Genomic DNA, 24,021 nt, shown 5'->3' with positions numbered 1-24,021 from the left:
TTAAGTGTCTGACTCTTGATTTCAGCTCAGGTCGTGATCTCACAGTCGTAAGATCAAGTCCTGCCTCAGGCTCTACACTGACAGCACAGAACCTGCTTGGGATTCTCTCTCTTTCTCTTTCGCTCTCTCTTTCTGCCCCTCCCCTGCTTGTGCTCTCTCACATTCTCCCTCTCTCTTTCTCTCTCTCTCTCTCTCTCAAAATAAATAGACTTAAAAGAATAAAACAAATAAGACTGGTCCACTGGAAGGAATCCTAGCCAAGTATTTTTTTTTCACCCCCCACTACTGAATTTTGCAGAGGACTTAATTTACCTTAAAACCTTACTATTTTCTTCTTTATATGATTAGATACATTTCACTTAGTCTATTTTTGTAGAGTGATTTTTAAGAACCACATTTTAATATGGGTTTTGAACTTCTAGTCCTTTAGGAAACTTGTCTTTTTGAAGACTAGGTAGGTAGGTGACACCCTCTGTTGCTCCAGAGCAGCCTTTCAGAAACTGTTAGATATTTAAGCAGGACTCAAAAACAAAAAATTTTTAAGTGGAATAAAACGCCTATAAATGTGTGTATATTGTTATATGGTAAGAATTAAGTCAAAATGCTGCCATTTTCTGTTATCTTATTCTGAAAAAGAATGAAGTTATATATCATTCAGCAACTTGAAAAATTATGCCGTAAGCACAGATCATTTGAAGAGCTGATTTAAAGCTTTTATGGAGTGGTTTGCACTCTTTATAGATAAATATTGAACCAAGACACTAGCCAGTCCCTCAGAAGTAGCTAACCAATGTCATATAGTCTATAAATTCTATCCAGTGAAACAGCTGCAGTTTACTGTTGGTGCCAACCTATTCAGTAAACACAAGCTTTGGTTCTACACATGTCTTTCAAATTGGGAGATTGCTAGGGAGTACCGTACTCATAAGTCATGAAGAGAACACTGTGATCTTTTATTTTTTTTCTGAAAGTGAGCCAGTTTTCTCCTACAGTGGTACTATGCTTGATATTTTAGATACTGAACTTAGAAAACACAAAAACTCCTCAGTAGCTGCTGTGTACTGAGTGCAAGCGAGTCACTTAAAGAAATGGTGGGCTGGGACACCTGGGTGGCTCAGTTGGTTGAGCATCCAACTCTTGATTTCAGCTCAGGTGATGATCCCAGGGTTGTGGGATCGAGCTCCGAATTGGGTTCTGAGCTGAGCATGGAGCTTGCTTAAGATTCTACTCCTATTCTATTCTATTCTATTCTATTCTATTCTCTCTCAAATAAATGAATAAATAGCAGTTAAAAAAATAAAGAAATGGTGGGTGAAACAATTTCCTCGACACATCCCCAGGTGGGATGCTTCAGTGACAGCTGTTATTGATTACTATGAGAGTTGCTGGCTGAGTGTAGCATACAGATGTGGAGTGATGTTGTTACCACAAATCTTAATCGCTATTAGAATTTAATATAGCTTTTAGAAGTTACTATAGAATATTAGGCACCTAGCTTGCTTTCACTAATCTGTCATTTCGAGGCGCTTGGGTGGCTCAGTTGTTTTAAACATCCGACTTTGACTCAGGTCATGATTTCGTGATCTGTGAGTTTGAGCCCCATGTAAGGCTCTGTGTTGACAGCTCAGAGCCTGGAGCCTGCTTTGGATTCTGTCTCCCTTTCTCTCTTCCCCTCCTACACTCCAACGCGCGTGCGCGTGCGCTTGCTCTCTCAAAAATAAAGATTAAAAAATATTGTCATCTTTTAATTAGGAAGAATAGTGACAGATATTCCTTTTTGCATCATTACGTGACTTACATATTTCTTTCAACTTCAGATTTTATTATATTATGGGAAGGACCTGAATTTTGCAGAGAATTTAATTTACCTTAAAAGCTTATTATTTTCTTTTGGTTACTTCTACTTTATACCGTTGCCTATTTTATGTATTTGGACATATAAATGCATTCTTTAGAGAGATCATTTTTTCTTTTATTGTATATGTATCAGTTGGAATTCTCATAGTACCCAACTAAAAGGTGGCATAAGTGACAAGAGTTTTAACCTCTTACATAAAATGTTCAGAGGTAGAGTCAGTTCCAGGATTGACTGATTCAGCAGTGGTACCAGAACTCTCTATTATTCTCTTGCCTTTGCAGTCATGGCACAGAATGGCTACTGCTTCTTTACGGTATCACCTCTAAAATCAGGAAAAGGAGGAGGACTTGTCATTATCAGGGATAAAAATATTTCCCAGAAGCCTTCAGACTTAGCATCTCAGTGGTCAGAACTGGATCAGCACTTATCTTGGAAGCTGTCATTGGCAGAGAACAGAGTTGTGATGGACTTGATCTAATCATGGTTTCATCCCTTAGCTGAAGGCATTCCCTTGACCACATTGCCACCACGAAAACCAGATAAAACGAGCGTTATAATACCAGGGCAGATGGTGAGGGATGGCTATGGCCATAATTAACCATGAGGAATTGATACCTGTAGTCAGTTTCACCAACAAAGGCAATATAAAACTTTGTATCTATATATTTTTCTCTTAGACTATTAAATTCAATGAAGCTATCCCACAGTTATATCCAGAAAATGTGCTCTATGATAGAAATTTTCTATTTTATCATTGTAATTACTGAAATTTTAAAATACCACTTTACAGCAACAAATGGTCATTCAGAGTGCTTACGGCTACTAATAGGAAATGCAGAACCACAGAATGCAGTCGACATTCAAGATGGAAATGGACAGTAAGTTTTAATAATTTTTAAATTATTTTTAAGATGTGTGTTAATCTTCATACTTTTAACCCTAAAAGTCTGTCATACTATGTAACTGAGTAACAACAAATACAGTTTTCTCACTTTAAGTATACTTTAGAAGTTGTATCACAAAAAGGCATATTTAGAAAACAGGAGTTTGTTTTTCATGGAGTAGTCTTAAGTTGTAACACTGAACCTATTATTACTCTTGTTGCTCAGGACTCCTCTGATGCTGTCTGTTCTCAACGGGCACACGGACTGTGTTTACTCACTGCTGAACAAAGGAGCAAATGTAGATGCCAAAGATAAATGGGGAAGGACAGCATTGCATAGAGGGGTAAGCAAAAATATTCCCATTGCCTTTCAAAAATTTCTTAGGATCTCCTTTTACCTAAAACTGAACTAGGCTATGTTTATTCTTCTTCATTAAATTTCTCCCAGATAGTCTTTACTCTTTCTTTTAGTATTATAGTTTTTGAGTGCGAATTTTAAACAGCTGTAAAACACAACTTAATCCAGGAAACAATAATGTTGGAACAAAATTTTAAAAACCTAAGACCTTAAGTAGAATTAATGTCAATTTTACTTTTTCTCATCACAACTATTTTCTTACACATTTTTGTCGTTTTCACCTTTGAAACCTTTCACCTTTTTACCTTGTTTTCACTGATTTATAAGTTCCTTTGTTCCTGTTTTTTGTAATATGTGTATTTTGACAAAGTTAATGCTTTAGATAAACTTTTAGGCAAATTTCAATAAAAATATTGAATTACTCAAAAAATGATAAATGCTTTGATTGATGGTAGAATATGGGAAATACGGACTTCAAAAGTTTTTAATTAGCAAAAATTGGCATGTTACCCAAGATGACATATTCAACTACCTGCAAATAATTTTTCTTTCAGGCAGTTACAGGCCATGAAGAATGTGTAGATGCATTACTTCAACATGGTGCTAAGTGCTTATTTCGAGATAGCAGGGGCCGGACACCTATACACTTATCAGCTGCCTGTGGACACATTGGTGTTCTTGGAGCCCTTTTGCAGTCAGCAGCATCTGTGGATGCAAATCCAGCCATAGCAGACAATCATGGATATACAGCACTTCATTGGGCTTGCTACAATGGTTAAGTATACACATGCAAATCTACATTAAGTACCATTAATGCACCAAGTAGAGACAAGAAACTCTAGTATATAGCACTCTGATATTCATGAATATTTGTAAGGCAAAGTGTAAGTTCGGTAGGAAGCATAGACATCATCTACTACATAGTTCTAGCTTACTCCTATCCCTTGTCATGCTAAAGCCAAGACATTAGTTTGTCAAAGATCTTTTGAGATAAGCTTTCATTAAGTCTGAATTTTTTCTAAATCTTTGCTTCAAAAGGTATTTTGCATTTTTAACATACTTTTATAACATGTGTGATGTCTTTTGGATAGTATGCTTGTAGTTTGATTATGTTCTTTTACTTTCTAAGTGCACTTGTGTTAGGCAAAAAAAGGTGGAGAAAATGAAACTGTATCACATTCTGAACTGAAATCTGTGCATGTTTTCAGAGCATATTGTGAGATAAGATCCTTATGTCAATAGTAACATGTATGCTCAACATTTTAAGGGAATAAAATTCTAGCAGATCACAGAAGTAGAAACTTCAGAAACTTCTATTGTTAACTTTGCTGCATAGATCCTTATGTCAATAGTAACATGTATGCTCAACATTTTAAGGGAATAAAATTCTAGCAGATCACAGAAGTAGAAACTTCAGAAACTTCTATTGTTAACTTTGCTGCATAGTTAGAACACACATACTTTTAGCTTCCTAGAGGCTCACAGCCAGATACTCCTTTTATAGGTAAGCTCACTTCACTCAGAGAAGTATAGAGCTATGTTTAAGGTATAAATGTTCAAAATGGAGTTTGGCTTATGAAATATCACTAAAATAAGTAATGAGGCATGTTGAGAGAGAATGATTTTTGCCTTGTGTAGGGCCACAGATTTGATCATGTTATAAAATGCTAAGATACATGACATACATTCCAGACATCAGTTCTGTCAAATTTTGGGCTTTGGGCTTAGCCAGGGATAGAAGATTTTTATTTGTTTTGAATTTCATTGTAGCATTCAGATTACTATTAGTTGTCAGGAGCATACCTAGAAAAAACTAGTTCATAATCATAACAACTTTCCCTCAAAATGTTAAGAAAATAGGGGCGCCTGGGTGGCTTGGTCGGTTGAGCGTCCGACTTCGGCTCGGGTCATGATCTCACGGTCCGTGAGTTCGAGCCCCGCGTCGGGCTCTGTGCTGACAGCTCAGAGCCTGGAGCCTGCTTCCGAGTCTGTGTCTCCCTCTCTCTCTGACCCTCCCCCGCTCATGCTCTGTCTCTCTCTGTCTCAAAAATAAATAAACGTTAAAAAAAATTAAAAAAAAAAATGTTAAGAAAATATAAATTGCCTCTTGATATAAATGTTGACGTGCTTAAAAAAGTAAGTATAGTATCTGTTCTAAAATTCAGCTGTCTGCTTTATGAGAGAGTTTAGGTTTCTCTCTTTCTGTACTGTGCTGCTTCATGGTTCTTCATTGGAGCCATTTTGAGGTTTTTTGTTTTTTTCTTGTTTTGTTTTTAACTTATTTTGAGAGAGATAAAGAACAAGGGAGGGAGGGAGGGAGGGAGAGAGAGAGAGAAAGAGAGAGAGAATCCCAAGCAGGCTCTGCACTGTCAGCACAAAGCCTGATGTGGGGCTCAAACTCACAAACTGTGAGATTATGACCTGAGCTGAAACCAAGAGTCAGATGTTTAACCTACTGAGCCACCCAGGCACCCCCTACTGGAGCCATTTTGACAAATAATGTTATTGAGTTATGGTGAAAGAAGAGAAACCTGAATCTTGCAAAATTATAGTTTAAATGTTTTCATAAGTATTTTATAGATGCAGTATTTGAATGCTCATATTAATCCTTGTGCCAGAATTGAGAGTTCTAATCTTTTGCTGTGAGAAAGTTTTGATCTCTTCTTAAGGATTGTTCTGTGATTACTGTTGGGCATCCATCATCTCTGAGTACTGATCGTACCATCAAAACTTGAATAGTTCAATGTATTACTAATTCACAAGCTTAGTTTAGTCAGTTTCATTTTTACTGCCTCAGATCCCTAGCCAGAACAGTTTTGTTGAAGATTAAAACCTTTGGGATTTTAGATTCTCTTTTTCCCTTTTAACTCAGTAAAGTTGGTATTTAATGAGTAGAGTGAAGTGGCCAAATATTCAGGCTGAAGTCCAGAGTCAAAAAAGATACTGTATTTTGCCAATGGAATTTGTTTTTATGATGTAACTTGACATCTTCGCAAGTAGAGGAAAACCAAAACGATCTAATATAGTAGGGATACACCTTATGGATGTGAATTTTATTTAAGAAATGAAAGTGTTTTGAAGCAGACTTTTATTGCTTGATTTTTTTTTTTAAACATATCAGAATTAACCATTGGAAAAATCACACAGTAAGCTATCTGTCCTCAGGCAGAGTATTTAGTGTGAATACACTGCTGTAACTATCCTTTGGAGAGTTGCTATCTAGTACATTTCTTATCAGATCTTTATGAAGAACATGGTTTCCCTAAAGTGAGTTCCTGCTGTATTACTGCTGAATTCAGACTCTAAACATGTTGTGTACAAGAGACAAAATAGACAAAATTTTGCATGAGCTTCATGCCTGGTTGCCATTTAAGGATCATAACAGATGCGTCTAATTTCCAGACTGTAGCAAAATTGTGATGATTCTGAATTGAGCTGGAATGAATTAGATGTGTATTGGCTATATGCAATAAGAGACCATACAGACAGTCTAAAATTAATACCATATTTATAGCCAAAAGTCTATTTTATAGTTTGGTGTTCTGAGAGTAGAATATATAAAATGGTTTTACTTCCGCTAGTAATTATTGTATAGCTAAAAACAAAACTGGATGCACTCCAGTAGACCAGAAAACAACCTTTGTCTAAAAATTAAAATGGAATGATGACAAAGTATTACAAAAGAATTGGTTATACATGCTAAGTTTTAGAGTTCCAGATTTCCAGTTTATGTAGTCATTCAGTCACAGGACACTCTTAAGGGTATTTATATTATCCTTTTGTTGCTTTTAAAAATTTATAAATTTTTGTGAAGCTCTATGTATCTTCAGAATATCCCTCTGAAACATGAAGAGACCAGTTTTCTCATCCTTCCATAAACAAGGACACAAAGTGATGAGTTTTCACCTTGATATCATTGCTGGAGATAATCCATAGCCCAGAACTCTGTCTTTGCAGTATGCAGTCTGCTCAGAGAGTGATTCTCAAACCTTTCAGTCTCAGGACCTGGGAGTTAGAGCTATTAATATTTACTATATTGGAAATGAGAACAGAAACTTAAGAATATTAATTAAAGTAATCCATCAAATGTTAATATAAATAACATTTTATAAAAAACATATTTATAATATAAATAACATTATAAAAACATAGTATAAAATAACATTTTTATAAAAAATAACCTTTTCAAAACAAAAAAGAATTTTAGTTAGAAGAGTGGCAAATTTCTTTACAGGCTAGTTCAGAACACTAGTTATCAGTGGTACCCCAAGGTTCCCCAGACCCACACCTTGAGAACTGCTATCTAGGAAAATAGGAAACCCTTAAATCTATAATGGACAAATTTCCATGGCTACTTCTTGGTAATGAGTTGACATTTGGAGAGAATGAAAGCAAGGCTTCTCTGGGTGCCTGGGTGGCTCAGTCAGTTAAGCATCTGACTCTTGATTTTGACTCAGGTCAGAATCTCACAGTTCCTGATACTGAGCCCCCTACGATCCCCGCCCCCCCCAACACACACACCCCCAGTGGCAGGCACTGCTGCTTGGGATTCTCTCTCTTCTTCACTCTCTGCCCCTCCCCCACTCATGCTCCCTCTCTCATTCTCAAAAATAAACATAGGGACACCAATGGGTGGCTCAGTGGGTTAAGTGTCCCACTCTTGGTTTCAGCTCAGGTCATGATCTCACGATTCATGGGTTTGAGCCCCAGGTCAGGCTCTGGGCTGACAGTGGAGAGCCTGCTTGGGATTCTCTGTCTCCTCCTCTCTGCCCCTCCCATGCTCGCTCGCTCTCTCTCTCTCTCTCTTTCTCTCTCAAAATAAGTAAAACATTTAAATTAAATAAAATTAAACTTAAATAAAAGCCTTCTCAACCTCAGCATTATTGGCATCGTGGGCCAGATAACTCTTTGTTGTGAGGGACTAACGTGTGGATTGAAGGTGTTTAGCAGCATCCCTAGCCTCTTTCCCACTGTATGCACTCCTTTACCCCATCCTCAGTTGTGGTGAGCAAAAATGTCTCTAAACATGATTAAATGTCTCCTGAAAGGCAAAATTGCTCCAGTTGGGAATCCCTGGATTAGAGAAAAGAACTGACAGAAGATGGAACAACTACAGATTTCCTAAAACATACTTTTATGGTAAAAACAGTTATAAGATAAAGGAAGATCTTGGGTGCCTGGCTGGCTCAGTCGGTAGAGCATGCAACTCTTGATCTTGGGGTTGTGAGTTCGAGCCCCACATTGGATGTAGAGATTACTTAAAAATAAAAAAAATATTTTGGGGCACCTGGGTGGCTCAGTTGGTTGAGCGTCTGACTTCAGCTCAGGTCATGATCTCACGGTTCGTGAGTTTGAGCCCTGTGTCAGGCTCTGTGCTGACAGCTCGGAGCCTGGAGCCTGCTTTGGATTCTGTGTCTCCCTCTCTCTGTCCCTCTCCCCCTCATGCTGTGTCTCTTTCTCTCAAAAATAAATAAATATTAAAAAAATTTTTTTAATAAAAAAATAAATATTTTTTTAAAATAAAAAAGGATGCAACCTTTCATTGGCAGCAATTAGTACAGCAGTTGGGGTATTTTAAAACTAAAACCCTGCTTTGAAAATTGGGTAAAGAAAATCTGAGGTTTGGGTTTTTCCTTGTCTTCAAAGTTGCTATTAAAAAGTGTGAGCCTGAAATCTAGCAGTAATCCATATACTTGTCCTTCAGCCCAGCAGTATCATTTCTAGGAAATTGTCCTACAAAATTGTCCTACAAAATGTTTTTTTTTTTTTTTTTAAGTACTGGAATGTTTCATTTACAGTATTGTTGGTCCTATAACAAAAACAAACCAGCGGTCAAAATACATAATTAGAAATTAGATCATTTATGATAGACTTTAATACTGTGAAGTTTTTCTAAACATTGAAGAATACAATTTCTTTATATGCTACTTTGGAAGGATGTATACAATTTATTAAGTGAAAAACAAGTTGCAGAATTAAAAATTTACATAAAAGTTTTAAAAAGAAGTGCACGTTTATGTGCATGTAGTTGTATATGCCTAGAAATTTTCTGGAAGTGTTAAGATAATAGTATTACAGTCTAGAAAGTGGAACTGGAGTTGGGGGTAGGGATAGGGGCATGTACTTTTTCCCTCCAGACACTTCTGTAGTATTTGAGATTTTATCATTAGCTCATTAGTAAAATCAGAAAATATTTAAATTTTGAAGTTAATTATGCTGTATAAATATGTTAATTTTAAAGTTCTATTATGCTATAGAAATATGACTTTAAAAATGACTGGAACTAGTTACTATGAAAAAGATAATGAGACTAATTTTTTTCCCCATAAAACAAACATTTGTTGTGTCAGTTTATTACTGCTTATAGCAGTTAATAAACTGCTATAAAATTATAAGAAGCTTCTGAATTTCAGGTCTTGAGGTTGTGCTTTGGATTTCAAACTCCTAGAAATGTGATGTTTAACATATTCATTGAACTCTAGTTATTTTAAATCCATGTAAAGTTTTTTCTTATCTGTGTTAGGGATGTGTGGGTGTATATATGGGCACTTCAGTATCTTTTTTGGATTTTAATATCCAATTCTCATTTACTTATTTAGGTCATGAGACATGTGTAGAACTCCTTTTAGAACAGGAAGTTTTCCAGAAAATGGAGGGAAATGCTTTCAGTCCTTTGCATTGTGCCGTGTAAGTAAAGGCAGATGAATCACATTTGTTCTTAACTATTTACGAAGTGCACCATTGCTGTGAGTGACCAGTGTGCTACCTTACACAGGATAAATGACAACGAAGGTGCTGCTGAAATGTTAATCGATACATTAGGTGCCAGCATCGTGAGCGCCACAGATTCAAAAGGAAGGTAGGAACTCCACTGTGTAGGAAATAGTTTGATTTGCAATAGGAAAAAATTTTAACTACTAGTGTGGAAGAATTTGTAGAGAACCCTTTATTAACTAAAAGCTGATTTTTATATTTGCAAGTATTAATTATAAAATCTTAACTATGTTCTCATTATAAAAGACTTTCTTATTTTTATTATGATTTTTAGCCAGTCTTCCTCTTTAAAACTTTAAAATATAAAGATTTCCCTTTTTTTAAAGGTATGTTTATTACCCAGAGGTTATTGTTAATAAAGTTAGCAGCTTTCTAAATAGGAATAAAGACTGAAGGAAAGTCCAGTGGTTGCAATGGGTGGCAATACTGGGTCAGGATTTATTTCCTTTATTTCTTTAATGATGTAATTTTTTTAACAGTTTTATGTTATATTAGATTAAGGGCCTTTTACATTATCAGAAATACAAATTACTCTGTTAGAAATTAGTAAGCTCCAGTAAACCTATTTGTATCCACGCAATGATTTTATAGCCTAATATGTAAACCCTTGAAAATTGCTTATCATAAATTCAGGAATAATTTTTTCGAGAGTATACAACCTACAGATTTAGTGAAGTCTTCCCATTTCTTTGCATTACAGAACCCCTCTCCATGCGGCCGCCTTCACAGACCACGTAGAGTGTTTACAGCTGCTGCTCAGCCATAATGCTCAAGTCAATTCTGTGGACTCTTCTGGGAAAACACCTCTCATGATGGCCGCAGAAAATGGACAGACAAATACAGTTGGTAAAGAAAGTGGTTAAGGCTTTTATTATTATAATGCTATGTTGCTTATGTATGTTTAACTTATGGAAAACTTGGATCTCAAACCTTCTGATTCTATTGAATCTGCCAGTTTTCTCCCCACCCTTGAGCTTTAAACCTTTATTAACCGGCTTTCAGCCCACATTTTTATCTAGGGCCACAATGTTTTCATTTGCCCTTACTGACTGAACAGTCCACTGTGGCAAGGCAGTATAGAATAGAGGTTAAGACACTGACTCTGGAGTTAGATGGACTGCATGTGAGTCCTAGCTCTGCCAATTAAATGACCTTATGCCTCAATTTTTTAATTTTTAAAGTTGAGAAAAATAACAGGGGCCTACTTTGTAGAGTTACTGGAGAATATGAATCCAGGGCACTAAACTCTCACAGTTAGTTGCTGTTGTGTCTGTGCCTTAGACAGTAATGTGACCATGTAGTGTGTACATTGTATATTACAGTATTTTTCTTGTCCTTAAACTTTCACTAGAGGGATATTTTTGCTTTGTATCTTTCTCTATAGTGAGTTTATTAGTAATCCAAGATATGTATTCATAAACATAAGATTTGATGCAATTTTCCTCCCAGAGATGCTGGTTAGCAGTGCTAGTGCAGATCTGACTTTACAAGATAACAGTAAAAACACCGCCCTCCATTTGGCTTGCAGCAAGGTAGGTACTCATTTTAAGGATATGTTTTCATTGTTAATATCAACAATGGCATTTAAAATTTTTCCATTTCACTAAAGTGAACAGAGCTAGAGATCGAACCTCTGTAATGATCTGTAACCTCTTTAACCTCTGTAATGATATCTCTGACTGACATCAAATTTCTTGAGAAAAAAAAGAAAATATTGTATTAGTCACCCTGATATATGAAAGTCTCCAGTGGGCCAAGTAAGTTTTGGAGTATAAGCCTAAATGTAATTATTATCTTCCTTTAATCTCTCCAATCTTAAATATTCTTGTCCTCTGCCCTAAGCCTACTCCACCAACACATGTTGGACAAATATTTAAGGCATAATTAGCCAAGAAAATTCATGGCATTTATATGGTGATGTACATATTGTATGGACTAGAGTTGAGGTTTACTGTATTTGTAAATTTATCTTTAATGATACCTACGTTTTTAAAAGTTATTTGCCATAATTTTAGGGTCATGAAACTAGTGCCTTGTTAATACTGGAAAAGATAACAGATAGAAACCTCATCAATGCAACCAATGCAGCCTTGCAAACGTGAGTATTTTCACGTCTGGTATAAACCTTGTGACCTAGAATTATAAAAATGATTAATAGTTATTTTTTTTCTAACATGGGACTATTGGCATCAGTCTCAGTCACAGAAGCAGTTAAAAAGTAGAGTATCATTTTTATAATTGACAAAATTCATTTCTAAAGTCATCACAATTAAAAGGCTTATCATTTTAAAAGTTTTTGGACTGAAACTTTATAATGGAAAATACTGTGGATTTTTTTTTTCTTGATCTGATTACCCATAATTTTATGAAGAAAAGTAATACTATTCTGTGTGTTTTATGGAAATGAACCAGAATGATATGTTATTTGACACCAGCAGTATATGAGGTAAAAGCTTTACATGTGTCTGTAAACTAGAGAGATTTCAGAAAGAATCAAGTTCTTAATGTGAGCAGCCATCTTTCAAGTGACTGCTTAAGTCTTAGACATACATCTCCCATGTTTCTCTTCTAATTTCTGTTTGCTATTCTACTTTGAGTCTTGGTAAAAACAACAACAACAACAACAAAAAATTCATAATACTGGTTCCCATTCACATATCAGCCATATCTCTTGAGGTTCTAGAAACTAGTCATGGAACCTGTAAATTACTTTCAAAGCCTATTGGAATTTGTGCTATTGCAATTTATGACTTTTATTGTATATTCTATTATATGCATTTGCCAACTTCATTTCTCAAAACAACCACTTAAGAATGCAGTTTAGTTAGTAAAATCTTTTTAAACATTGAGTCTTAGAAGGAAACAAGAGGTATTGGTAAAAGTGAATTGCTGGTGAGGCCCGGGGTTGTGCTTATGCACATTGGCAAGATTTGACAGTGTACTCTGCATGCTGATTTTTTTGTCCCCCATTACCATCTTTATTGCTGTTAGGACTGGGTGCCTCAATTTTGTATCTCTGGGTCATCATAACTTTGCAAAAGTGCTCCTCAACAACCAGGATTGAGAGAGAAAGAGAGAGAGAGAGAGGGAGAATGTGCGCGCATGCACATGCAAGGCCTTGTACCTATTTGTGTGTACATATATACATTTTTTCCTCTAGACCTCTGCATGTTGCTGCCCGAAATGGGCTAACGATGGTGGTTCAGGAACTTTTGGGGAAAGGAGCAAGTGTGCTTGCAGTAGATGAAAATGGTAAGTAGGTTCTGTATTTTCTTTCCTTAAACTGTATTTTACTAGAAGCTCTTATCTTTTGATCCATATTTGAAGTAAAGTAAATGTGGATATTTTTTATTGGTCACAGAGAACAGCTGAAATTAATATTGAATAGTACTTTGTGGCAAAAGGAATAAGGGCAAGAAAAATAAGAAAAGTCTGTCTAACAGATGAACTTCGGAATTTCACTAACTTTGGTTTAGTGTTACCACCTTTGTTCATCTTAGTATTCAAAGAATTTGTTCTGTCAACAAATACTTACCAAGGCCCTAAAGTTAATCTTCCTACTAACTCATTAGATCCTATCCCCTTTTGCCTACTTGAGACTATCACTTTAGCAATTCTTCACTTTGTGTCCTGCAATAAGGACCTTTTGTAGGAGTCTTCCTAGATTATTCCCATCAGTATATAAACATTATTTCCCTCATCTTAAAAAATCTTCCTTTAATTTACTTCTGCAACTACTGCCATATTTCTCTTCCTCTTTGCAGCAGAATTACTCAAGTGTTGGCTTTCTGCTATCCCCATTTCTTCTCCTCCTTCATTCTCTCCTATGGGCCCTCCGGTCAGACCTTTGCCCCTACCACACCGGTAAACTGTCTCAAGATCACCAGTGACATCAGAGTTTGGCATAACTGATTATGCCTTTCTCTTTTTCTTTTCTTTTTTTTTATAGGAATAAGGGTTTTAATAGGGAATTAAAAATAGACAGGAATAAGGGACTAACTGGGGATGTGAAGGTTGCAATCTGCCATAGCAAGTGTCTGTGGCAAATAATCCAAAGAGTCTCCATATTTCCCTTTATACTGCACACAGTTACATGGATAAATAGGTACAGATTACTTTAGGTCAGGGTAAGAGGGAGATTACAGGGGTGCCTGGGTGGCTCAGTTTAGTGTCTGACTTTGGCTCAGGTCTTGATCTCATGGTTTGTGGGTTTGAGCCCCGCATTGGGCTCTGTGCTGACAGGTCAGAGCCTGAATTCTGCTTCGGATTCTGTTTCTCTCTCTCTCTCTCTCTCTCTCTCTCTCTCTCTCTGCCCCTCCCCCGTTCATGCTCTGTCTCTCTCTCTGTCTCAAAAATAAATAAACGTTAAAAAAAAAAAAATTAAAAAAAAAAAAGATTATAGTATCCTTCTTTAGGTGAACACAGTCTGCCTTCATCCACAAATACATGGTTCCTTGAATTAATAACCAGGTGAGGGTTTGTAATTTGGTATTTTGATGGTTGGATTAAATAACCAGATTCAGTGGAACCAAAATTTTTAATTTTTTATTTTATTTTATATTGAGGCATAACTAACATGCAATATTAATGTTAATTTCAGGTATATACTTTTTTCTTAAAACTCTTCTTTACTTGGCTTTCAGGACTTCATACTTCCTTGGGGTTTGTCGTATGTTACTAGCTACTCCTTCTCAATTTCTTTTGTGGAGTTTCTCCCTCTTGTGCCCAGTTTCTTAATATTGGAGGGCTCTAGGACTCAGTCCTTGGTTCTTTTTCCTTTCCCTATCTACCTCCAGTCATTTGGTTCTGGATACTACCTACATGCTGAGAATTTCTGGATTTGTATCTGTAGCCCAGACCTCTCATAATCTCTGTGGAGATATGATCCATTTGCAGATCCAGCTGCCTAATTGACAGTACTGTATGGATGTCTAATAAACAGCTCAAGCCTAACCTGCTCAGAAGTTAACTGATCTCCTTTTCCCTGCCAAGCCCCTTCTCCCCACAGCCACCTGATCTTAGTCGATGACAATTCTCATCCTTATAGATGCTCAGGACAAAAACCTGGAGTCATCCTTGACTTCTCTCTCTCTCTCACCTAGTGTAGTGTCCTTCATATACTATTGATCTACCTCCAAAAAAGGCCCACTTTTTTCTCTTCTATTCTTACCACCCTGGCCTGGATCCTTTTAAAATATGTGAGAGTCTTCACTTATAATGATTTACAAGGCCCTACATGACTAGTCCGTGGCCATATTATCTCTCTGACCTCATCTCCTGCTCTTCCTTCTCTCACTCCATTCTGCCATGCCAGCCCCTCTGCACACCAGGAATGTACACGCATTGTGATCTTTGTTCTGGCTATTTTCTCTGCCTGGAACACTCTGTCCCCACTCAGTCTTTGACTAAGTCCCTCACCTGTTTCAAATCTTTACTCAAGTTTTATCTTCTCATTGAAGCCTATCCTGAACCCCATCTGTACTGCAACCTGCTATAGACAGCTACCATAGCATGCTTAGTCCTGGTTAACATGCTCTATTCTTTCCTCTTCCTTTTTTCCATAGAGCTTATCTTCTAATATATTGTATATGACTTACTTTTTTATTATGTTGACTGTGTGTCTCCCCACTAGAATGAACATAAGATAAGCTCCATGGGGACAGGGAATCTATATCATTTGCATTCGTTGTTATATTGTGAGTGCTGAGGTGCGTGCCTGGATATAGTGATTATTTGTTGGGTGAGTGATTGTGCCAGGCACTGTACTCAATTCTGAAGATAACGATGTAGAATAAGACCGTCTACTTCCTTGAATGGAGTATAAACAGGCTGTTAGAGTGCCTTGGAAGTGGTTCGTTTGGAATAAACTTAAAATGCAATGCAAACACTTAAGAGAATCTTTAGACTCTTGCAGGATCAGGAAAGGCATCCCCAAAAAGCAACTTATAAGCCAAAATCCAAAGGACAAGTAAAAAAAGTAGGGAGAGAGTGACATGTTTAAAAATCTAACAGAAGACACCAACTATTGGAGTACACCAGAGTCTCTTAGATCAAGTGGCAAAAAGGATCTGTGCACTAGGAAATTAGCAGTTAGTCTGCTAGATTAGAATGGGAAAACAAATTAACATTTATAGTTGAGATAAGGTAGTGACCAGAATTATGGTAGAAGCACTGGAGATGAAAAAATTTAACTGTTTCTAGAGATCTTATGATGGGACTCACAGGGACTGTGTGAGGGAAGAGGTCTCACACCACCTACCTTCGAGTGCTGTGTAGATGGAAGTGCTGTTGTTTAAGATTAGAAAGTAGGAGGAAGAGCTAGAGCTAGACTCCCAAGTGGATAATGGGACATAGGGATCTGGAGCCCAAAAGCAAGATCTAGATTGGACATAGAGATGTGGGAATCATAAGTGTATGTAGTCATGAAATCCAAAGAAGTGAATGCTCTCACCTATAAATTCAGACCTACATAGCTTTTTTTTTCCTTTATGTTAATTTATTCTTGAGAGAGACAGAGACAGAGAGAGACAGAGCACAAACAGGAGAGGAGCAGAGCAAGACAGGGACACAGAATCCGAAGCAGGCTCCAGGCTCTGAGCTGTCAGCACAGAGCCCGATGCAGGGCACGAACCCACAAGGCATGAGATCACGACCTGAGCCAAAGTCGGATGCTCAACCGACTGAGCCACCCAGGCACCCCAGACTTACATAGCTTTAAAATAAATTTTCATTATCAGTAAATTACATTTCTGGAAATATAGCTACTATATATAGTTTAAAATGAGGAGCCTAAAATGCTAACCGTATATGTTTGGCCACATTGTGAGACTCTGAATCAATAGCTAACATTCAAATCTTTGTTGATCATTTTGAAGATTTTATATATATTTTTTCCTTATAAAGAAATACAGGGGATAATATAACATAATAATGAAGGTCACCTATGACCACCTGGGTATCTTCTAACACACTTTGCAATGTGAAATAGTAATCATGGTCCAAAGTTGATATGTCATAGCAATATATTTCCATGGATTTTCTGGAGGAAGCGCAATGTTTTATACTTGCATGGGATAAATTAGACCCTCGTCCTCAGGCAGTTTACTTCTCTTACTTTTCTCTTTAGCTGACCATATCAACTCCATGCAGATGAGAGGAGCCTGGTTTTCATCATATTCCAGCTATAAAACACTCCTGAGATGCTCTTCTCCCCCAATCCCTACTCATCCAAGGGATCATGGCCTATCTAATGGGTCACTCTGACTACAATACAATAGGTACCTTCAGACTTTCAGCAGAGCCCTTGAAAGAAGTATGGGCATTGAAGTACTCTCCTACACATTTTGAGTAAACAGGGTTTAATTTAAAAATGCACATGTGGGGTGCCTGGGTGGCTTAGTCAGTTAAGCTTCCGACTTTGACTCAGGTCATAATCTTATAGTTTGTGGTTCAAACCCCGCATCAGGCTCCGTGCTGACAGCTCAGAGCCTGGAGCCTGCTTTGGATACTGTGTCTCCCTCTCTCTCTGCCCCTCCCCCGCTCACACTCTGTCTCTCTCAAAAATAAATAAGTATTTAAAAAAAATTTTTTTTTTTTTTTTTTTTTTAATTTGAAAATGCACACGCTTCAGTCACTCCTGCCAAGCTTGTAGGGGCACCAGCTGTTCCCTTCAGCCCTTGACAAAGGGAAGATTTATGAAGGGGAAAAAACAACTTTTTTTTTCTGAAGGCTAATACAGCATGGATAAAAATATATAGGAGATCTGGAAACCACCAAATGCCGGTAGTTAGAATGGATAACTAAACCATGGTATAATCACAATAGTGGAATGTATAACAGTGAAAATGGTATATACTATATACAATACCATGGATAAATCTCACAGACATAATGTTAAGCAAAAGAATCAAGGTATAAACTTATATATACTGTGTGATTCCATTTATATTGAGTTCAAAAAAAGTCTAAACTATAGTGTTTATGAATACAACTAGAAAGGAAAGCATAGCCATGTTTATTACTACATCAGGTATTTATTACCACATCAGGTGTTTATTACCAAATCAGGATAGTGGTTACCTTTGTGAAAAAGAAGAAGGGTAGTGATTAGTAAGGAACATGGGGTCTCCTGGTATGCTGAGAATATTCTTTCTTAATCTGGATGGTGGTTACATGAATGTTTTTTTATAAATCATTTAGCTATTTAAAAAACAAATACAAGGGGTGCCTGGGTGGCTCAGTCGGTTAGGCGTCTGACTTCGGCTCAGGTCATGATCTCACAGCTCGTGAGTTCAAGCCCCGTATCGGGCTCTGTGCTGACAGCTCAGAGCCTGGAGCCTGCTTCTCATCCTGCGTCTCCCTCTCTTTCTGCCCCTCCCCCGCTTGTGCTCTGTCTCTCTCTGTCTCTCAAAAGTGAATAAATGTTAAAAAAAATTTTTTTAAATAAAAAAATAAAAAAACAAATACGAGTTTACAAAATATATACAGCTGGCCCTTGAACAACATAGGTTTGAACCACATGTCATTTAATAACATGGATTTTTTACAGTACTATAAATGTATTTTCTTAGGATTTTTTTCTCTAGCTTACTTTCTTATAAGAATACAGTTTATAGTACATATAACATACAAAACATGTGTTGATTAACTGTTATGTGTTATTGGTAAGGCTTCCAGTCAACGGTAGACTATTCAGAGTTACGTTTTGGGATGTCAAAAGTTACACACAAATTTTTGGGGTACATGGGTGGCTCAGTTGGTTAAGTGTCCAACTCTTGATTTCGGCTCAGGTCATGATCTCACAGTTCATGAGTTCCCAGCCCCGCGTCAGGCTCTGCATTGACAGCGCAGAGCCTGCTTGGAATTCTCTCTCTCCCTCTCTCTTCCCCTCCCTCGTGTTCTTGCTCTCTCTCAAAATTTTTTTAAAAAGTTACAGATTTTCAACTATGCAGGGGTCAATGCCCCTAGCTTCCCACCACATTGTTCAAGGGTCAGCTTGTACATATATGAGTATGAGAGCTAAAACATGAGTGTATATAGTAATAGGGAAAACTGTGTCCAAATGTGCAACAAAAATGAAGCTGTGTATTAAAACTTCAAGACATTTGCTGCTAAAGTTCCATATGGGGTGATCTAAACTGAGCATCATATTGTGTGCTCTCCCCATCTTCTCTTTCACTTCATCCTCAGGGTCTTGTACCAGCCAGGGTACCAAATGTTTACTTACTCAGTTTGTTGATACTTTGCAGTGCCTTAAGGCTAAGCTTAGTCAGTCTTCTAACGAAAGAAACAGTTGAAAGCAAAACATTTGTTTTGGCTTAGGAGTTTTTAAAGTTTACCTGTTTTGGGGCGCCTGGTTAGCTCAGTCAGCTAAGCATCCAACTTCTTGGTTTTGACTTAGGTCATGATCTCAGTTCATGGGTTCAAGCCCTAGGTAGGGCTCCACACTGACAGCATAGGGTCTGCTTGGGATTTTCTCTCTCTCTCTCTCAAAATAAATACATTAAAAATAATAATAATAAAGTTTACCAAAAAGTTGATCGATAGCCAACTGTCTTTCATTCAATACACATCTTTGGGCACCTGCTCAGTGCCTCATTCATGAATGTGTACACTTTTAGATTTCTCAGCATGTAAACTCTTAAGTAACTATAAATTAATGATTAAGATTCTTCCGGCATTCTGAAGGAAGCTTTATCAGTCTGAGGTGTTCTTGTTTTTGTTTTTGTTTTTGTTTTTGTTTTTGTTTTTAAATTCTAGCTCAGTATCTTCTGTGAACTCAGGTGGATATGGTTTAAGTTTTGGGATCTTGAAGCAATCACCATCTCCGGGCCTCAGTTTCTTTCCTCTTCTGTAACATAACTAAGGTCTCCTCTCATACTAGATTTCTATGACTTTTCTCTTTTCTACTGAGTGGAAATTTTCTAAATCGTTTTAAACAAACAGTTCATTATAAACCAGGTAATTTAAAACATGTCTGAAATTGAAGGCCATTTGAGCTTATTTCCTTATATCCATGCAGTGGGTCTCAGGATGTCTAATTATTTAAATTTTGTCTTTAATTCTAGGCTATACCCCAGCTTTGGCCTGTGCTCCCAATAAGGATGTGGCTGATTGCCTGGCTCTCATTTTGGCCACCATGATGCCTGTCTCATCAAGTAGCCCTTTATCATCCCTGACATTCAATGCCATTAACCGTTATACCAACACCTCAAAAACAGTCAGCTTTGAAGCCTTGCCCATCATGAGGAATGAACCTAGCTCCTATTGCAGTTTCAACAACATTGGCGGGGAACAGGAGTACTTATACACCGATGTGGACGAGCTCAATGACTCTGATTCCGAGACCTACTAAGAGGCTGAGCCAGAGGTCTAAGTGAGGAGTTCTGACGCTAACGCTTCAGATTGTGCTTTTTCAGGAAAAAGGCACTTTCTTACTCACGTACAAATTCAACCTAAAAGGAGAGATCACAGAGTGAGCAAGTATGAGAAATGTGATACATTAGGAAGAAGAGTTTTAAAGGCAAGTTTTGCAAAAGGAACTTCTAGAATCTTGAAATAGACTTGACCAGAGAAAAACACTTTGATGTCAAGTTACTTTGTGGAGTTGTTTAATTTGGTTTTGCAGTGCCAGGAATAATTTGGGACACTGTGCACCCTAATCTGCTTACACAAGCAACACTATTCTAAAAGAAGAGATAAGGACACTAGATTAAAAATTTACCAATAAAACTACAACTAAATTTAAGGGCAATAAAAGTTTGGTATAGTAGGCATTATGTGCACAGCAAATTGCCAAAGGACCAAGTAACTTAAAAGTTTTTTAATAGAATGCCATTTTGTGGAAACTGGAATAGGTGAAATGAGACATTATCTAAACCAAACTTTAATATTTCTGAAAATGAAGCTGAGATTTGGTTTTAAACGTTGATTTTTTTTTAAGAAAACATCTGAAAGCCTTCGAATACTGTATTAAACCATGAGAGAAAGCAGATGTATTTTTACATTTTTTCTTTTACATAAAAATTTAAAAATTCCAACTTTTATAATATTAGAATTAAAAACCAGCTGACTGAGTGCAGTCAGGGTGAAAATACTGGTGATATTGACATGAGATAGATTGGAGTCGGGCTGTTGTTGCCCACTTTTGAATGGTTTAGGTTTAAAATTGAACTATTTTTGTTTCAAAATGTAAAGAATTTCTTAGAAGAAGAAAATTTCGTGAAATCAAAAAAGTAGATTATTTTCACCCTATTGCAGCTATATGGTCCTGGGAAATGGAGTTTTCAACCTCACTACTTTGGATGGTACAGCTTTGTCTCTTATGTTACTTTTGTGCCTCCACAATGGATTGGGGGATTTTTGTTTTCACTGTTTGGTGAATAATCAAAAGAAAATCCCTTGTTATTGATATGTTAACATCATCGGGTCTCTTGGAAGGCATTTCTGTATTGGGTCCTATTCAGATTTAAACATGCTACTACTTGGGGAAGGAAGCAGTTGCCTGTCGAATTGGAAGACTGCCTTTCAAATAACAGAAAGGCTGATGTTTAGGTTTTTAAATAACCATTTATATGGTTCTGCTTTTACTGTAACTGTCACTTTCCCAGTAAGAGTGATTTCACGTATGTAAGGGGTGTTACAGATCTGGGTGAAGTTCCAGAAATTTTCACAGAATGATACCCAATTTCATTTTATCCTTTTTGTATTGTGCAACTGGAAACTTTATGACATTGTAAATTATCAGCTGGTTTTTCTGAATATAAAGTGTGAAAACACAAAACAGTATTTTGATCTATTTGATAATTTTGTGGGGTTTTTGAAGAATTAATGAGCATGTACATAGAAATAGTGACTGCTTGAATACTGTATTTACTTGCACTCTTTCAGTACATCAAGATACCTGTATATTTTAGAGTATAATAAAACACAGATGTGAGTTGTATTTAATGAATAATGTATTTGTATCTGTGCATATTACCTAAAAATCTATAAAGTTTCTAGGGCATTGACTACTAGATTTTAAGCATTTTTTTTCTAAAATATTTACAGAAATTATAAATGTAATCCTCCATCTTTTCTTTATAATATAAAGAAGTCATAATGGACCCTTCCTAATTGTTAGTGGTAGGAAGGTGAATATGCATTTTAAAGACAGTGGACTACATTTTCTATTGTACCTTTTGAAAAAAATGAAAAAAAAAAACTCAAGAGGATTCTAAAAGTATACATATGTGTGCTTTCTCTTTCCTTTTAGGAATTCTCTTCTGAATTCCCTGAGGGAATTTTCTAGAATCTCAGAATTGAAAGAGACCTGAGGTTCATCCAGTCTAACCTCTTAACAAAATGCAGGAGTCCCTTCTACAAGGGTGATCTTTCCACCTTGAACACTTCCAGTGACTCTACCTCACCAAGCAGTCCATTCAGTTGTTGAGCAGCTCTAACTGTTAGAAAGGTCTTCCTTAGATGGAGTTGAAGCCTCCCTCCCGGTAACTTCTGTCCTTGTGCCCGGGTCTGTCCTCCAAGAGAACGCTGAGAACGTTGGAAGGATGAATCTTACGCCCTCTGCCATGTCTTCTCTTTTACAGGCTGTTTGACTTACCTGCTGAAGTGATTTCCAGAAGGACTCATGAAACACACTGTTAGATTTACCCATCTAATGAAATCCAAGGTGTAGCTATAAAGTAACAAGCTGTTTTTAATTTCTCCTCACACACACCAAAACTTAGGTCTTGCATCACTTTATGTAAATGATGCCACTGCTGAAATTGTTTGTGAGGTGGTTATTTCAATTGCTTGCCCACTAGGAAATCTGTTTCCTTGCTTTGTGGTCGCATTTTGTGATAGTCTGTCCCCAACTGATCAGCCACTTCTTTGGTCTGAACCTAATGAGGGGAAATCCCAAGCTACTGGTCCAAATAGTATTTGAGCAGCACTAGTATGGTTGGAGTACATACATGGACAGCTTCAGTGAATGAACACAGGGCCACAGTAAGTTCCTTTACAGTTACACCTTGTATGTTAAAAGCATTCAGGCCCTGCTCTGAAGTGGTTTTTATCCTCATACAGAATAGAAGAGCCTGTTTGCTTTTTTAACTTCTGCATGGAAGATGACATCTGAAATATCTGATGTGTATTATAGTAAAACCAGCTTCTGCTCTAGAACTACTTTGGGGGAAATGGTGGTAATAGCAAATGACTTCCTTTAACAAGACACTCATCTCAAACAGTGCCATTTAGTTCAGGAGATCTCTAAGTGTAGCTGTCAATTTGGGGTTTAATTTGGCTTATATTGGACCTTTTAAACGAAATAAAGTTTTTTAATGCAATAAATCAAGTGTCTTTCATTTTTACATGCAAACTTTTTTTTTCAAACTTCTTTATCTTTTGATGGCTAATTAGTATTCAGACTAGTTTTTACCCTTCTTTAAAAACTTGACTTCTCACAAAAGCTGTTTTAGAATTTAGATGAGCCTAATGGGGTTTTTCAAATATTCACTCAACAAATATTTATTGCTTGCCTGCCATATACTTGAGGGTGGGGATGGGCAGAAAGAACCTAGAAAGCATGGTGGTATCCTCTAGGAGTTCTCATCTCATCATGGAAAGACATATACCTGAAAATAGAAAGGACAAAAGTATAATTGAGATGAACTGCTAGGGGAGGTCAGAGAACAAAAGGAAGATCAAAACAGGCTTTCTGGGAGAGATGACCTTGAGACTGGACATGGAGGAACAGCTATATTTTGGGCAGGTCGAGAGGGGCAAATATTAGCCTAGGTGAGAAGAGCAAAATCAGTAGTTTGTAAAATGGCTGGTGAAAGGGAGAGGATGGAATAGGTGTTAGCACTTAGCACTCCAGAGCACAAAAAGACCGTGCAGACCTACAAAAGAGCTAATTATACACATGCACGGAGATGAGCTACAAAAGTGAGAACAAATAGATATAAATAGGTGACTGGAGGAGCAGGCAAAAAGGACTTTAATAACCTTGCTCAAAATCATCTTATGCTGGTAATGATAAGTCAAAATGCCTGTACAGTGTTTGTCATGTACGAGGCGAGGTTGTAAGAAACTGAAGTACATCTCTTAATCCACGAACTATCCTATGAGGTAGGTACTATTAATAGTACCATTTAACAGGTGAGG

The 24,021-nt window shown here is 37.0% G+C and overlaps 1 protein-coding gene across 9 annotated transcripts in view; it reads left to right on the top strand.

Moving 5' to 3' along the window:
• Positions 1–23,205, top strand: part of ANKRD28 (ankyrin repeat domain 28) — a 197,312-nt gene extending 174,107 nt beyond the window's left edge. For 8 of the 9 annotated variants that reach the window (XM_019435873.2, XM_019435897.2, XM_019435841.2 and 5 more), the window contains 10 exons: positions 2,649–2,736; positions 2,968–3,085; positions 3,654–3,873; positions 9,699–9,786; positions 9,875–9,958; positions 10,574–10,719; positions 11,323–11,405; positions 11,889–11,971; positions 13,034–13,125; positions 19,941–23,205. In XM_019435873.2, coding sequence (XP_019291418.1) covers positions 2,649–2,736; positions 2,968–3,085; positions 3,654–3,873; positions 9,699–9,786; positions 9,875–9,958; positions 10,574–10,719; positions 11,323–11,405; positions 11,889–11,971; positions 13,034–13,125; positions 19,941–20,227 — 1,289 coding nt within the window. In that variant the 3' untranslated portion in view covers positions 20,228–23,205. Of the gene's footprint in view, positions 1–2,648; positions 2,737–2,967; positions 3,086–3,653; positions 3,874–9,698; positions 9,787–9,874; positions 9,959–10,573; positions 10,720–11,322; positions 11,406–11,888; positions 11,972–13,033; positions 13,126–16,999; positions 17,151–19,940 lie in introns of all 9 variants that reach the window. The other variant, XM_019435864.2, reaches the window with a different exon arrangement.
• The last annotated feature ends 816 nt before the right edge of the window (positions 23,206–24,021 follow it).

The sequence above is a fragment of the Panthera pardus genome, unplaced genomic scaffold, assembly GCF_024362965.1.
Source record: "Panthera pardus isolate Hobbes unplaced genomic scaffold, ASM2436296v1 HiC_scaffold_16, whole genome shotgun sequence".
Lineage (NCBI taxonomy): Eukaryota > Metazoa > Chordata > Mammalia > Carnivora > Felidae > Panthera > Panthera pardus.
The sequence above is the reverse complement of the archived record's forward strand: the minus strand, read 5'-3'. Positions and strand labels throughout refer to the sequence as shown.